Raw genomic sequence first — 15,678 nt, 5'->3', positions numbered from 1 at the left:
AGCAAAAACTAGCAAAATGCTCGTCACTGAAGTACTCAGACATACATCTGTCTTTTAGTGCATATTTCTGGCAACTGAAGAGGTAACATCTCTATGTCATTTTAAAGTGGAAAACTATTCATGTGTACACACTTGAAATGGAAGTTGCATAGCTGCCCAACAGCCAAGGACTTTCAGTCATTCTTACTGATAAGCTGAGGTTCTCCAGACATTCTGGGAATTTGCAGTACAAGCACGGATTACTTTTTTGACCTCAGTGAGATGTATACATTTAAGCATTCAAAGAGCTGTTAAGTAGAGATTTTACAAAGTGCCATAGCCACCGAGTAAAAGTCAAGTGTGATTTTCCCTGAAAGCTGTCATAGCAAAACCACCACACTGTACATTTCAGACCAAAGATGAAGATGCACTTCCCACTGGAAACTTTCCCCAAAACTCTCCAAAATCCAACTTCTGTTTGTAACTCTTGAGATGAATGAAATAGTGCTGAAATACTTGTGCAGGGAAGCTCTTTCTTGCTGCCTTGGAGACGCAATACCATTTTGTGGCCTTACATGACTCCAAGCCTCACCTGTGCTTCCCACTCACAGCCTTGCTCTCAAATGCTTATCTAAGACAGTGGATCACTCTTAAGGGAAATCTTAGCTCTGCCTGCCTCAGCTTCTGAGGCAGAAGCGTGAGTTATGTCACCCTATTGTTTGCAAAACTCTTACAGAACTTTTATGTTATTACAGACCTTTTAACCAGTAAAAGAGGCCCAAGCTCCATCTGTATAGTTAATATTCCATCTCTACATGTTAAAATACTTCCAATCCATCTTTAATGCAGAAACATCTAATCTCAGCTTCTGAAACAGATAGGGATAAGTGATCCCAAACCACCCAGAATAAAAGTTTCAGCCCAACTGTAAAGATCATGGGTGGAATTAAGCTGCCAAATTTTAAAATGTAACTGTTGTATCTCTTGCATGGATTTGGACCTATGCCTCATGCATACTGAGGCCAAAAATTTAAAAAATAATGCTTCCAAATTCAGTTGTATAGAGCCAAATGCTAAAAGAAAATGGTAATTTTTCTGTATTATGTGAGTTTAAGAAAAGATGGAAAAGTACTGAAGGGTTTTATTTTCAAGATATTCACAACAAAGAAGCTGGCAGAAATTCAGTTGCCTTGTAAATATTATCAAAAGGTTTGCTTGCTCTTAAATATTTTTGACAAGAACTTTATAACATTTTTATACAGAATATAAATCTAGTGTATTTTGTTGTAATTTTAAGTCACAGTAGTCAAACCACAGGCCAGAGGCTTTTCATAGGAATGTATAACCAGTATGACGGATGGTCTTCAGAAGCAGATTCTGACCAGCATGCAGAATTAGCTGTGTTATCACAGAAACCAAGGAAGTAACAGAGAGATGTGAATATTACTATGACTTCTAAAAATTCCAATCCTACATCTTAAAGTTCCCATTTGAGTTAAATGTTTGAAATTAAATAACCCCTCTAAAGATGCCTTCCTCATTGTAGGCAATACATCTTGACCTCAGTCTCCCAAAGCTGCTCTCTCAAGTCGAAATGGAAACAAACCCCTAAAAGATCTAAACAGTTCCCTTTTATGTATCCTTTCCTGCAATGAAAAAGAAAGTTGCTTAAGACCCTTGAGGTTTTCTTCACACATTATTGTTGAGACTGAGAGCAGGAAGAGGATGGGTAAGGTGACAGCAGCAAAGTTCTGGTGTCCTTCTGCTGAAGGAACATCCTTCCTGCATGTCCAGAGTTCTCCTCTGCTCTTATGGACATCCTCCATCCCTGGCTATACTGCCCTGCATGGCACACTGCTCATCTCCACAAAAAAGGGTATGAGATTGAGACACAAATACATTTCTCTTGACATCATAAGCAGACCCTGTGTCACCACTGTGGGGCAAATTACAAAGCAGACCTACATTTTTAAAAAGTAAAAAGAGATAAAGCAAAAGGAACATTTCAAAGTCAAATTTCAATCAAATCTAGAAAGAAAGAAATAGAAATAACTATAATGATAAAAATATTATACTGTATTTACCATAGATGTTAATGAATGGAAGCCTATTTTATAATACCACGTGACTCAATAAAAGGAAACCTACCTCCACGACCAAAATTCCCAAGATCATTGGGTCCACTAGTGCTGTTATTTACTGGCAGACTTGTGGCAGGCCAAGAGTCTGCAAGCCAAGGATAACTGGGGTCACTGGCATTCAACAGACCTGGTCGACTGAAGCAGAATAAGAAAAAGAGATATACACACAAATATATATATATGTATATATAAAATTACAATACCTGTGAGATAAGTAGTGATGGAAGAGGGCATATTACTGTTCTTCTAACACCACAGGTAACTAACAGTATAGGAGACTTTAATTTATTTCAAATTACAACTGTATAGCCTTTGATGATTTAAAGACCTTGAGCAGTTAATTAAGGTTATATACAAATCAACTTTGTCAGTAGAAGAGGGACTAGGCATCCGTCGTGACTCTGCCAGAATCCAAATGAACTCCGTTGTCTGTGTGAAACAGGAGTTAGGCAGCACCATCATGGGATCCTACGCCAGGGCTGAATGATAAATTACCACCTCAAGGGAGCCATCACTCAAACTGATTGCTCCATATCAGCCATTTCCAGGACTTTGGGCTACTATTTCTTCCTTCCCTTGCATCCCAAATGCATACTTGTCATCTACAGGCTGGTAACTCTTTCTTCGAGCACTCTTGGATGGTTCAGAAGCAAGCAGGTTTGAGAAGGATTAATGGGAAGTCCACAGCTATCTCTGTGGGACACTACTGCATGGCTTTTATATCCCTGTAATTCCCACTTTGAGAGCAGTGTTAAACAGGGAGCACGGTGAAAGAGAAGGCACACTTGGGCCACGAGGCACCGTGCCTCTCTCACCCCAGGATAAATCTCAATTTAGCAAGGCAGGTGGATTGTTTGTATTTGTGTTCAGCCGGGGAAACAAATAATTTGCTGCAGACATCCTTTTCTCCCACATGAAAACAAAAAGCTGTCTGCAGTTCCGCATCTTCCTTGGGTTATTAAAGCACTCGTGAAGTTGGAGCAACATCTCCCATCACTGAGCATTCCAGACCCCTGCCTGGAGCAATCCCTAAGAGAAACATCGGTTTCTATGGAAACGGCAATAAGGCGGCCCAGCCGCATTCTTGCCACATCTACTGGCTCTCATTAGGCCTAATCTCTTTTTGCTAAAATATTGATTAAACAGGAGATTGGAAGTTATTACCAGGGCCTAATTACAATCTCCATATTGGCAAAGGGAAAATAGATGAGGATATATGGGCCCGTTATCAGCTTTTATCAATTTCAATTGAGTAGCCAAAGTTGTGGAATCCAGTCCTATCAATCTACAGCCTATTCATCATCCATGAATCATTTATTTTGTGATCGATTAAGTGTAATTGTTCACTCACAGCAATTTAGGGGGAGCCAATAAGGAGTCTTAAACAACAGCAACTTCATTTGCTAATGTCTAATTAATGCAATAAACATCCCAGTAACAAATGAACACATTCTTTTTGATATTTACTACTCATTTCTTCCAGGACATCTGGGAGATATGAAACATCTGGGCTTGCTTCTTCCAAAGTGCACAACAGATAGGTCATTAAACCTCGTGGTAAGCTACTTAACTCCTCCTAGTGCTATCAGTCTTCCCAATGATGGGCTACAACCCAAGTGCATCACCTATAGCATTTTTCAGATGCCTTACTTTAAAAATAAACACAGTGGAAAGACCTTTATACAAAGAAACATACCTTCCATTGCTCATTAGTCCTCCATCTCCTCTTTGGAAGGTGACTGCGTTTTGGTCGCAAAACAAAACAAAACAAACGTACACACACACGCACACACATATAAGACAGGGAAAAATCAATTAGTAATAATTAAAAGTAACAATTCAAACTTCTCAGTGTCCAGGGTTGGAGGTCTCTTGGCATCATCCCACATTAAAGTACAGAAATGACAGGAAGAGGCTCAAGCACACTGGGGCTCCAGCTCATTTAGGATTTCACTGCACATTACTGATTGACAGCACGTTACTGATTGCTCTGTACCTTGCAAGGCAAAGCAGCCACCTGGGCAAAAGGCCTGAATTCACCACAGGCCCCTTCATATGACTTTGCATTGCAAGTCTGAGCCATGCGATCAAATTGTTTTCTTGGCATGCTTCTGCCTCAGTACATAATGACATTGCACCAGTGAGTTAATAACATCATGTCGTAATGCAGTAATATAATGTCACCACACAAATATGTCATTTCCCAGGACAAACACAAAGAGGTGGCAGCTCTATTACAGCTGAAGGGGTGGAAAAAAGCATCCAGCTGCACCTTTTCCATTAGAAGTACAGTTTAAGAACCAGCACCCACTCATAAATGCAAACATGCCAGTGTCACCAGGAAGAAAAAGTGTTTCCAGTCTTCCATCCATGGGGGATGCCAAGGACATAATCAGAGGGAGACAATTGTTTTTATCTCTCCATTCACAGGTGTTTGACAAAAACCAGCCTCTCCCTTATCTATCTATTAACAGGATTACATTTCAGGGCAATATATGTAAACCCACATTACTGGTGAGATGCTAATTGACAACATTTGATGATCTTTTCTGAAACACTGAAAAAATATTTTGAATCAAGGCCAACAGACTACTCTGGTTCTCAGTGGCAATATCCCATCATTTATTGTCAGGCATAGATAAGGCAGACTATTAAATTATACCAATGTCCTGGACACCTGCAGCCTTAAAGGCCTCTGACTGGATGAGGGTTTGAATTTCGGTGAGGAATGGAAATGTTTGTGACCAGCTCAATTTAAAATACACCTTCATTTGGAAATACTATTTGCCTTTGGAAGACAGGTGGTCCCATCAGTAAATTATCGCTCCCAGAGTATCTGCAAGATTTTCCAGGTATTAGTCCAAACTACACTAACTCAGGATTAGGCTTTCTATTATACACTATTCTAATCAGACAAAATTACTACAGCCAATAGAAATTCCCTGTTCATTAAAAAAATAAGCAATGACATAAAGCCACTGGGAAAACTCTTCTGATACCTTATAGAATTCTTGTTACATTTTTTTATTATTAACTCCTAGGGTAATTTCACAGTGTACATTCAGCAAAGAGGAGAAAACTGGCCCCTCTGGAAGCTCTGCTGGAAGAATAGTAGGGTGATTAATTACCCTTCACTGCACAGCAGACTAATACCAATATCAGAAAATCACTGCAGTCATACGTCACATCAAAATGGTTAATAGCTGAATTTTGAAAGGGTGTAATCAAACCAATTAATGAAAAGAAAATCAAAATGCAAGTATGGAAAGTACTAAATAAAGGTCTGCTTTGAAAAACAAGACATGGTAAAACATTGTGGGTAATTAATTTTAGAGGCACTGCTACTTTCATTCACGTGGTATCTAACAGGCTGTCAAATGACTTCCACTCATTGCTTAGAAGTGAATAATCTGAAGTGCTGTGCATATCATATGTGATTATGCAAAGATGTGGGTACTGCCTGGCTTTGTTTCCAAGTATCTTGGTCAATGGTGTATTAGATGCTGTTTCCTTTCTCCTCCTCTCCTCCCAATTTAATACCTGATTTCTCCAACTTTCTTCATTTGTCAAAGTGACAAGAAATAAGGAAAATGAGAAACAGAGGCTCGTTTGATAACAATATTTATAAATAAAGTTTACAGATCTAAGGGAATTGCAGTAAAACATATTTTCTGAAAACTGCTTGGATTAATGCTCTTTTTTAGACTGTCATCTACCAGAACTTATTTTGAGGTAATTTTGTTGCCATGTACAGGTGTGTGACTTTTTAAATGTGCATGTCATATGAAGAAAAAAAAAGAACCCAAAAATATTTGTGGTCTACAAATATTTATATCCCTCCGTACCTTTATAAAGCAAAGCTAAAACTGAGAAGCTAGCAGAGATTTCATCGATGTTTGCGTGACATATTTAATTTTCTGTGTAGGCAGGTATGTAAAAACTCCTAGGCATGCCATGAGAACTCCACCAAGACGACATGACATAGAAACCTCTTTTCTAGAGCCAGAATTGCTGCAGGTTGGCTGTGGCATAAGATTGTTGAGAAAAAAACAAGGATCACAGAATTTGCTCCTTTTTCTTCAGTGTGTCCTGGAGGTAGGAACTGTTTCCTGTTTTGTTTGGGTTTTTTTTATTTCCTGTGTTAAATCATGTTACACCCTTCCAATACATGCATCATCTTTAGAAGAAAGGTTCAGCTTGCAGTGACATTGTTTTTCCTAGGTTAGACTGAGCTTTGTTTGAGAAAATAAACCAGAAAGCATTTCATTTATTTAATGTGCTTGGTGTAAAATGCTTTGGAATATCAACTAAGCTTGCCAAAATTCTTTTTGAAGTGTGGCCACATCACTGGGATGCTACAAAAACCCCCGATATTCCTGATGCCATCTGTAAGTGGGCTACCTGAGGCTGGAGAGAGAAGGTGCCTTTCTTTTAACATCAATGTTGTGAAAGGCCAGACAGCTAACAACAGAAGATATGGTCAGGCTGCCAAAAAAAGCACTATGTTTATCATTCCTGCCATACATTTTGTCAGCATTTTTTCCTGCAGTTTGATTTCTGCAATTACAAAACAAGTCTAAATGCCTGAATAGGAGCATACTTAATGCAATGCAGGCTTGTAGATGTCACTGTAAAAATAAAACACACAGACAGCTGGCTTTATTCATCCTGTCTCCACTTCAAAAAGCAGCAGAGCAATTTCAAGGGGCAATGTAAGAGGAGGGAGGGAAGGATGTCCCTATCACTGACCCACCTATCTTCCTTGCTTTTTATCACCAAGGAAGCAAAAAAGCTCTTTCAGCAGTCTTTGCATCTGATACATGTTCTTAGAAAGGCTGAAGACCTGCAGGGATGAGATTGGTTTTCAAAAGAAGATGAAAAAAATAACCTCTGCATAGAGAGATTTTGAAGGAATCCCCACCAGCCTATACTTCAAGGACTGCAAAAATGCAGAAATATAATCCAAAGTGCATTTTAAATGCATAAATATTTCAGGAAAATATATTGTATATATTTGTATGAAAACCAGCATATGTTAAGGAGCTTTTCACATGCTTTTTATTAAATGTATAAGGAGGTACCGAAACCATTTACTAATATTATCTGACAAGGTTAAACTTAATCTTCATGCCTGCTAGAACTGGAAAAATATGAATGTATAGTAAGTTGACATTCTGAGGCAAGGAAGCTTTAGAAAGCTTTAGAAAGCTTTCTGTATGCCTATCTCTAGTAGGCCACATTTTCCTACTGCAAATGAAAACTTTAATGTTGCCAGCCAAGTCTCATTCCTTTTACTGATAAGCTGTTCCTCAAATATGAATGTAGATTAATCCTCTTTTAATAAGCATTAACTCAGAACAGATAATCAGCACATAAAAATTCCATCAAATCTTCTGTCTACCTTTGGATGATTCTGTCACATAGTTTATCCTCATTTAACAGTTTCAGGAGTTGCACATAAAATGTGTAAGGTTCCATGATTCTCTATCTATTTTTAATTCGTTTTCTATTTACTGGGTTTCATAAAATCTTTAATCCCAAGGAGCACCAGTCACTAAATAAGCTTACCTATTCATAAGTTAAAATACATATTTACATTTTTTGCCTGACTGATGGCCTAGACACTTGAAAACACCAGAATACTCTGGTGAGTGGGTACTGGCACAAGTTTGAGGGCACAGGAAAGATAAGCATTAAAAAAACAAACAAACAAAAACCCCAAACAAACTAACACCCCAAAATATACCCCACTCAAACAGTGCAGCAGTACTTTACCTTTCACACAACTTCACAAAAGTGAGACCAATCCATTCTTTATATTATAGAATAAATAGTTGAAAAGGGATGACAGTTGTGCTTAGTGTCCTTGTGCCAGATTTGGTTTTGCTGAGAGTATGCCATGGTCACAAAAATGCATAGTCCTTGCACAGCTGCAGATGGGGACATTACCACTTACCAACAGTAATCTAACAAAAATATTAGCTAAATTTTATGGTTTGTAGCACTGATATTACTGAGAACCAAGGCCTGGTGAATCATGGTGGAAAGGGAAGTGGAAGAACAGTGACATACAGAATAGCGGCTCAGTAAACACTGGAATCAATTCAACTGAAAATAACTAAAAAGATTTAGCTGTGATTATCAATGCCACTTAATTTGTGACCATCTGAGCCATTGATCATTTTGTGCTTACAAAAATGTTCACAAAGACTAAAGGTAAAGGTATTTAACTCAATCAGTTATTCTGCCCTGACACAAATCATTGTAAACTGCCTGACATTTGCTGTTTGCTCTTCTCCCACACATGTTACAGTGGTATAGACTCAAAGCAGAAATGTTACATCTCAGGAGCCTAATAACAGAATACAAATAACAAGTGGTCCTAGAGAATGACCCATAATCTGCAAATGACCCAAAAGAAAATTTTTAGAAAGTAATTAAAAAACTGTGTGGATTTGGACTTTTAAACAACTGTTTTAGTGTTCTATGTTCTACACACAGGCAAATACAGATGAAGAAAAATAAAACAAAAAAAAATTCACATCAGAAATAACAGGGGATTTTTTTCTGAGTGTGAAATAAAGTAAGTATATAATTGTTACACTAATAGATTCAATTCTCTACCTAATAGATTCAATTCCCTACCACATAGATAAATTTGTATGTTCTGCAACTCTCTGAAGGAAGAATTTAAAGCAGATGTCAGAACAAAAAGTGTGTACCTTCTAAAATCTGAGTATATTAGGATAAATTCATCTTTAGTAAAAATTCATTGACAGCTGTCTCTGAGGAGATTCTGAAAGCTACATACCACTGTCTAAATAATTGTATCTAAACCCAAACTGTTTTTGAATCATAAACCTTTGAAGGGAACAACATACAGTTGTGCGTGTCAAACCTCCACAAGCATAGGTATGTCTTTCTAAACAACATTATCAAGGGCAAATTCAAATATTACAGAATTAACAAAGTTTGTTATGAAACTCTGGGTCTAAAGATAGGAAACATGCACTATGTTCTGTCATAAGGAAAGTGCTTTTTTAAATTAAAAAAAAAAAAATTTGACTTGATTATTGGAGGACTTAGGCCCTCAATTCCTCCAGAAGTTAGTATAAGCCAGGAAATAGAATAGTTCCAAAAAGTCCGCAAGATGTCAAAACTGCTTTTAAAAAAGAACATTTTTGGCAGTACTTCTGATATATTCCAGTTGCCCAGCACATGTGGATCAACAGCATGAAATCATGCTCAGACCCTGTGGCTCCAGCACAGCCCTGTGTCATGCCAATGCATGCCACAAACACAACGGTAAAAATGCACCACAGCTCAAGACAGCTGACAGAGGCATAGTCATAGGAACCAAATGCAAAGATGTATTATTTAGTTTCGGAAAAAACCCTATGTTGTGTCTCAAAGAAAAGGCAGTAAAGCGTTTAGGGTGGGATGTGTTGTGCCATAGCTTACAGTAACCTGACCAAACCTGCCTGGAAGCCAGGGGAACAATCCTGAGCTCCCAGAGCTTTCCCACAAGGACGTTTCTCCCTCAGAATGTCATGGGCTCCTGGGGCACACACCACCATCTTTGGTCATCTGCTCTTTCCTGCTAAGTTGAACACAAACTGTGGCTGAAGACAAGCCAGAGTGAGAAAGCAGCGACTGAGCATGAGGAGACAGCTCTGGTAAAGGCAACTGAGGGGCCAAACTACACCCAAAAAACTTGACAGGCTTCTGCTGGAGAACACCAAAATTTGTCAGCCTTTAACACTGTAATGCTGAGGTACAATTATTTTTGAATTTCTAAACCTCAAGATTAGGTACAAGAGCAGAAACAAATTGTTTGTATCAATTATTATTATTAATTGTATATTCTATTTTTCCTGACAATTCATTTGTTGAATGAAGTGTTTGCAATCTGCTGTTTCAGCCACTCTCCATCTATCCTTCACATATCTTTAATCATGCTTATAATAACAGTCTACCGTATGCTACCTTTTTAAAGATAAAAAAAATAGGATACCAGCTCTGAGCTGGGTAGTAAGAAAAAAACCCAAATATTTCAATTTCAAAAACCTTGTAAAGTCAGTGAATGCACCAGTTAGTGACTAGATTGCTTGAAGGTCTGAGCACCTCACGGTAAGGCAAACATATTTAATTGAGAGCTGAAATAGAAGAAAGTTTCATTTCTCCACTTGGATCTGCTAAACTGTTTGAGCTTTAAAATCAAAATTCAGTTATATATGAATAATGATTGCTTATATTAAGTTAGTTCAAGTATCTGCTCCTGAAAATTACTTTCAAAACTGCATTTCAGAGAGTTAGGTGAGTTAAGTATGCAGATTTATAGTGACAGAGACATTGATGGTGGTAGATTTTACTTTTCCCTGGAATCCAGAAGAGAATGAAGGCTACATTTTTATCACAGATAGGCAGCCAGAGTGCTTGGTTTTAATTCTTCATATCTCACATGTTCATAAACACTTTGATAGCTAATGCTTGAAATGGTGTGTTGGTGAGGTAAGAGACAGACTAATGGACAGTACCTGCAGGGGTGAAGGTGAAGGACTGAACTGCAAAACAAGAAAGCAAACACATTGTGAGTTACACACCCTGACACAAAGCACTAACTGCAGGGCACGAGTTTCCTCTGGAAATCACTCAGTTGGGGTTGAATATCATGAGCAGGACATAACAGCTGAGCTTAAAGCACCAACCAGCCAGCAGCCAATGAGAAATGATGGTTGGAAAGATGAGCAGTGGATTTTGACAGTCACATTTGAAGACTATCTGTGAGGACATGCTGTACTCCAAGCTGTAAACATTAGGATGAACTCTGAAGCATGATCTGTTATCCACTTTCCTTGCTGAAAGCATACACAATTTCATGATGCAATCGATGTTCACATCACACTTAGATGCAGCAAACGCCGTGAGAAGGAATGAGTTGCACGAGACATGCTGTTTATAATTATTTACAGCTATGCTCTTCAAGTTATAACAGACTGCTCTCAATTCTCCCTCACCCCAATGAGCCAACTCACATACAGGACTAATAATCCTCCTTTTTAAGAAAAATCTAGTCTCAGCTTGTGTCCAAAGCTTTATATAGGACTCCTTCCTAAGAGAAATAACAGCACAGCTGTCTCTAGAATGAAAAAATTTTGGGATCTAGACTGATATTTCAGACATATTTCATGTCAGCACATGTATAATTGTGTGAAATATATATTAATTTCTCAGTGAAAACCACCCCACCCCTCAGAGAGTAAAAGTTACTGCTACTAAATGAAAGAAAAAAAGCCACCTTGGGACAAAGGACAACCCATAAATGACAGAGATCATGTGGTGACACAAAGTGAGGTTCCACAAAAACCAAAAAGGTCCAAAAGCCACTGGTCTCTCCTTCCTCTCTTTCCACTGCTTGTTTTCTTGTCCTTTCACTAATCCAGTAAAAAATAAAAGCAGCAGGAATAGTGGAATAGTTTCCTGCTGGCTTAGTGAGCCCAGTCAGGACACTGAGGAGTCTGGCTATGGCTGAGCTGAACTGGGAACAATTTGGCTACGACTGATTGTGGGTTTTTGGCAAGTTGTTCCTCAGCCATTCAGGGAACCTGAGTCCTTGGTTTCTCATTTGATGACTTGTAAATAGAAGGGCACTAGGGTAACTGACATGTGATATAATGTCAACATTAAATATACTCTGTCTTTAACTGGGCAAATGTTTTCTCTTTTTAAGTGTTAATAAGAACTACAAGAGAGCCTACTGCAATACTTGAAGAATTGTGGTTTTTGAGTGTTAAGTTAGGCTTTGGAGTAACCCATTTTATGACAGTTCACCTGAATTCCCAAAAATTCTTAAGAATCCTGAAAACAGAATAATACACAAAACAGAGGTTGGGGAAAGATGAAAATATTTTCATTTGGCAAGAGTATTTAATTTTCCAAATGTAGTTTTCAAAAATTAATTTATAAATGGAACAAACATTAAATGTAAGAGAACATTCAAAGATGTTCTGCCTCCAAGACAAAACTGTTTATGGCTTCTGCCTTAGGTAAATTTTGACCACACTTCTCTGTCTTATACATCACCCTTCCAGCTACAGGTATGAAGTCACTGATTAAGTACCTTCACTTACTTGCCATGCACATGGCTTCAGAGACATGGAAATGCACAGGAAGGAAGAAGGAGAAGACAAAAACTCTTTAACTTTCCTTGTAAGAGTCTAATCTAACTCATATTTGAACACACAAATGACGCTGCACTGCCAACAGAGTGCCTTCTGAGCAAGGGGCAAGAGGAACAGCTAATCCTCTTTGTACTTTTTTAATGCTAGATGTGCTGGAGATGTGAAAATACTGCCTTATGATAATGATGAAATGCAGCACCGAGCGATGCATTTAAAGCTTCTCATACACCAGCAATTTCACAGCATACATTTAGAACAAGCATACAGAAGTCACCCAGGACGCTTTTGCTGTAAGTTCAACGTGGTTTTTAGGTAGGTTTAGTAGCCCCTGTTCTTTTTATGATAGCACCTGCTGAGATGGCAATAAAGTCACTGCTCTTACCAGCATAATTGCTGAGCCCCTTCCTCTTCTTTCTCCGCCAGTACAGCCAGATGCTGAAACCCATGAGAATGACCCAACATGCACCACCAATGCCAGCTATAAAGGCAGGCTGCTTCACCACATCAGTGATTTGCTCAGTTATGCTGTTGTTATTTTCAGTGATGACAACTTCGTTACGACCTCCTGCACAAGAGAAATTTAACAGAATGAGGTTATTCTGGATTCTGCAACACACAGTGGAAGCAGTACAACAAATTAAAGTTTCTAAAAAATAGTAATGGGTCTCAAAAGAATAACCCACAGCAGAAGAACTTTAGGAAGTAGCAACGGACACCACAATCTCAGTGTTTCTAGAGTAAATCCATAGCCATTTTGCAGATATATATATAGAAAGACAGACCCATACCACACTCCCAAGTAATCTAACAGATGCCAATCCAGAGCTTTTTTTTTAACAATACACAGATTTGTTAGTTTGTTTTTCCATAATTGTAAACAGAATTCAATAATGAGAAAACGGATCACAGGAAACTAATAAAAAAAATAAATCAAGCAATCAATAAATAGCTTTTTCCGAATGAGTAATCCAGATACAAAATATGCTACATTAGAAGAAGGCCAAAAATTTTTACTCAAGTAATTTTTTTTCCCTGAATGCTAGCTTCCAAATTTGAAATGAACAATAAAATAAATGCACTTTCCACTGGGGCAAAGATGCATTTTCCTGCAATTATTTCAAGGGGAAAGCAGTTCATACAAATTCTAAGTGTACCATCTTTGACACAAACCAGAATGCTACACAGTTAACTGTAAGCACTAAACAATCACAGCAACAGATGTTATTTTTTTCACCTAGAATATGCATACAAATTCTTAACATCAACCTGCAAGGAATAATTATTACTTGGAATACCAATTAAAGTGACATGCATCAAAAAATTACTATATAGGATCTTAAATTGTATATTACAGCAGAGAACTGCAAATTCCAATAGATGTTCCCATTGTTTTTTTGCCCCTCTTTCTCTAAAAGGGAACTTTTCTAAAAGAAAAAGCTTGGTATTTGGCTTGAAAACAAATGCTCATAAAAATCTGAATGGAAATCCAGGAAATGCTAAAGCATATAGTTCTAGGGCCAGCACTTTCAAATTGTCAAAAATAGTTAGTTTTAAAATTAGAAAATGCAGAACATATTTTTCTTAAAAAAACCCTGAATTTTATTCTATGTATATTTTATATAAACTGCCCACATCTGCAGTTTTGAAATTCATGAAAGATTATCCATCATTTCCAGTAAAAGCATTTATATAGCTCAATCCTTGAAATGTTTATGCAATATTACCAGATGCCTGTATGCACAATGAAGAGCTGCAGGAGTAGCTCCAGTGAGATGAAGAAGATTCAAACAATATGATTCTCAATTATGAGAGTCTATCACACACATAAAGGTAGTTGAACAGTGCAGTAAAACACCAAAATGGTCACTAGGAGGAAATTATTAGAAGTATTGTATCATTACACCATGCTGTGAAAATGTACATACTCCTTTTCTATAATTCAGCAATGCTTAGATTTACTTCTTCCAACAGAGCAGCTCGCTGGATTCAGCCTAAAGTCAGCACTCAGGGTCTCTGGCTGGAGCAGATCTGAGAAGTCTGACACTTCCAGCCCTATTTCCACGGACACCTCTTTGCAGGTGACCCGGAGCTCACACAGCCGTGTTTTATAAAAGGGGATCCTTTGAGAAGGACCCTCTGGGACTGCCTCTGCCCAGCACTGCCCTTGCCAAGAAGCAGCTTCAGGCCCTCAGTGGCACTCCCAGCCGGGCTGGGTTAATCAGGGAGAAATGCAGTGCCCTGCAGGCCACTGCTATCACACTGCTGATGACCCTGGTGAGTTTATTAGGTTTCCTCTCTTTCAGCACCACAGCAATATTTAGTACTGGTGACTGTCTGCTTTGGCAGTCAGACTGTGGAAGCTGTGCAAGAGCCTGGCTTGCTTTCAGTCTGCTGGGCAAGGAACAAAACAGGCTCCCAGCAAGCAGAATAGGTCCCACAGAAAGATGCTGCCAGATGTACAAAAAGTGCACCCGTACAGGGGTCATGCACCAGTCTATATGGACCATGCTGGAAAACTTTACCAGCATCAGGCTCTGGGAGCTGCAGCCGTCCTTTGTCACACTTGCATCTTTTGTCTTGCCACTGCCAAAGGCCCAATGGCTTCCAGGCCTGGTTCAGTGAGAATGAAACTGAGCGAGCAGCTGTGGCAAGGAGAGAAAGCAGGCAGCAGTGGCTGCTTTATCTGATTTTCCATGTTTTTTCCTGCCCATGGAACAAATCCATAGGAGCACCCCAGTGCTGAAAGAGGAAGGGCTGACAAGTAAAACTAATAGAAAGGGGCTCTCCATGGCATGCTCTTCCAGACACAAAATCGATTTTCTAGTAGAAATCAGCATGGGAGTTGGAGTTGCTCTAATTACCATTAACTTGCAGTTAATTTCTGTGCCCTTTGGAGGAGAGGCCAAAGCAGTGGGACAGTGAGGAAACAGGTAGTCTTGGCACTGCTTCAGACACAGCCGTGCTACCAAGGAGAAGAGCTGGAGTCAGGGAAGCGCTGGAGACACCAGCTTTGGGAATGGATGCTCCTGGATTCAAGAATGAGTTCTTTTCCCTGACGTCTCCAAAAACATCTGAGGATCCTGTCTTCTCTGAGACCAGAAAACAGTCTTTTGAAAAGGGAGGACGCGAGAGCAAACTGCAAAGTGCCTGGGAAGAGGTTTCAGTAGATTGTACGCTTTGCCTCTCTTCTAGGGGAAGACGCAATCTGTCTCCAAATTACCTTCTAAAGTTTGCAGTCTGGCTGTTTGCTCTTACCCTTCTGCGCCTAGCAATTACAACTGCAAAAGTAATAATTCGTTTAAATGTCAAAATAACATATGCTTTGTGAATTTGATGATGGAAGAATAATTGGAGACAGATGAATGTTACCCACTGAC

General features: G+C 38.9%; 1 protein-coding gene across 1 annotated transcript in view; it reads right to left on the bottom strand.

Moving 5' to 3' along the window:
- The window catches only part of ROBO2 (roundabout guidance receptor 2), a 406,078-nt gene that overhangs the window by 16,769 nt on the left and 373,631 nt on the right, over positions 1-15,678 (bottom strand). Inside the window, exons 18-20 of the mRNA XM_041480236.1 lie at positions 12,684-12,866; positions 3,817-3,859; positions 2,128-2,255 (exon numbers count right to left, since the gene is read on the bottom strand). Of these exons, the coding sequence (XP_041336170.1) occupies positions 2,128-2,255; positions 3,817-3,859; positions 12,684-12,866 (354 nt within the window). The remainder of the gene's footprint in view (positions 1-2,127; positions 2,256-3,816; positions 3,860-12,683; positions 12,867-15,678) is intronic.

The sequence above is a fragment of the Pyrgilauda ruficollis genome, unplaced genomic scaffold, assembly GCF_017590135.1.
Source record: "Pyrgilauda ruficollis isolate IOZ18807 unplaced genomic scaffold, ASM1759013v1 scaffold50, whole genome shotgun sequence".
NCBI classification, from domain to species: Eukaryota; Metazoa; Chordata; class Aves; order Passeriformes; family Passeridae; genus Pyrgilauda; species Pyrgilauda ruficollis.
The sequence above is the reverse complement of the archived record's forward strand: the minus strand, read 5'-3'. Positions and strand labels throughout refer to the sequence as shown.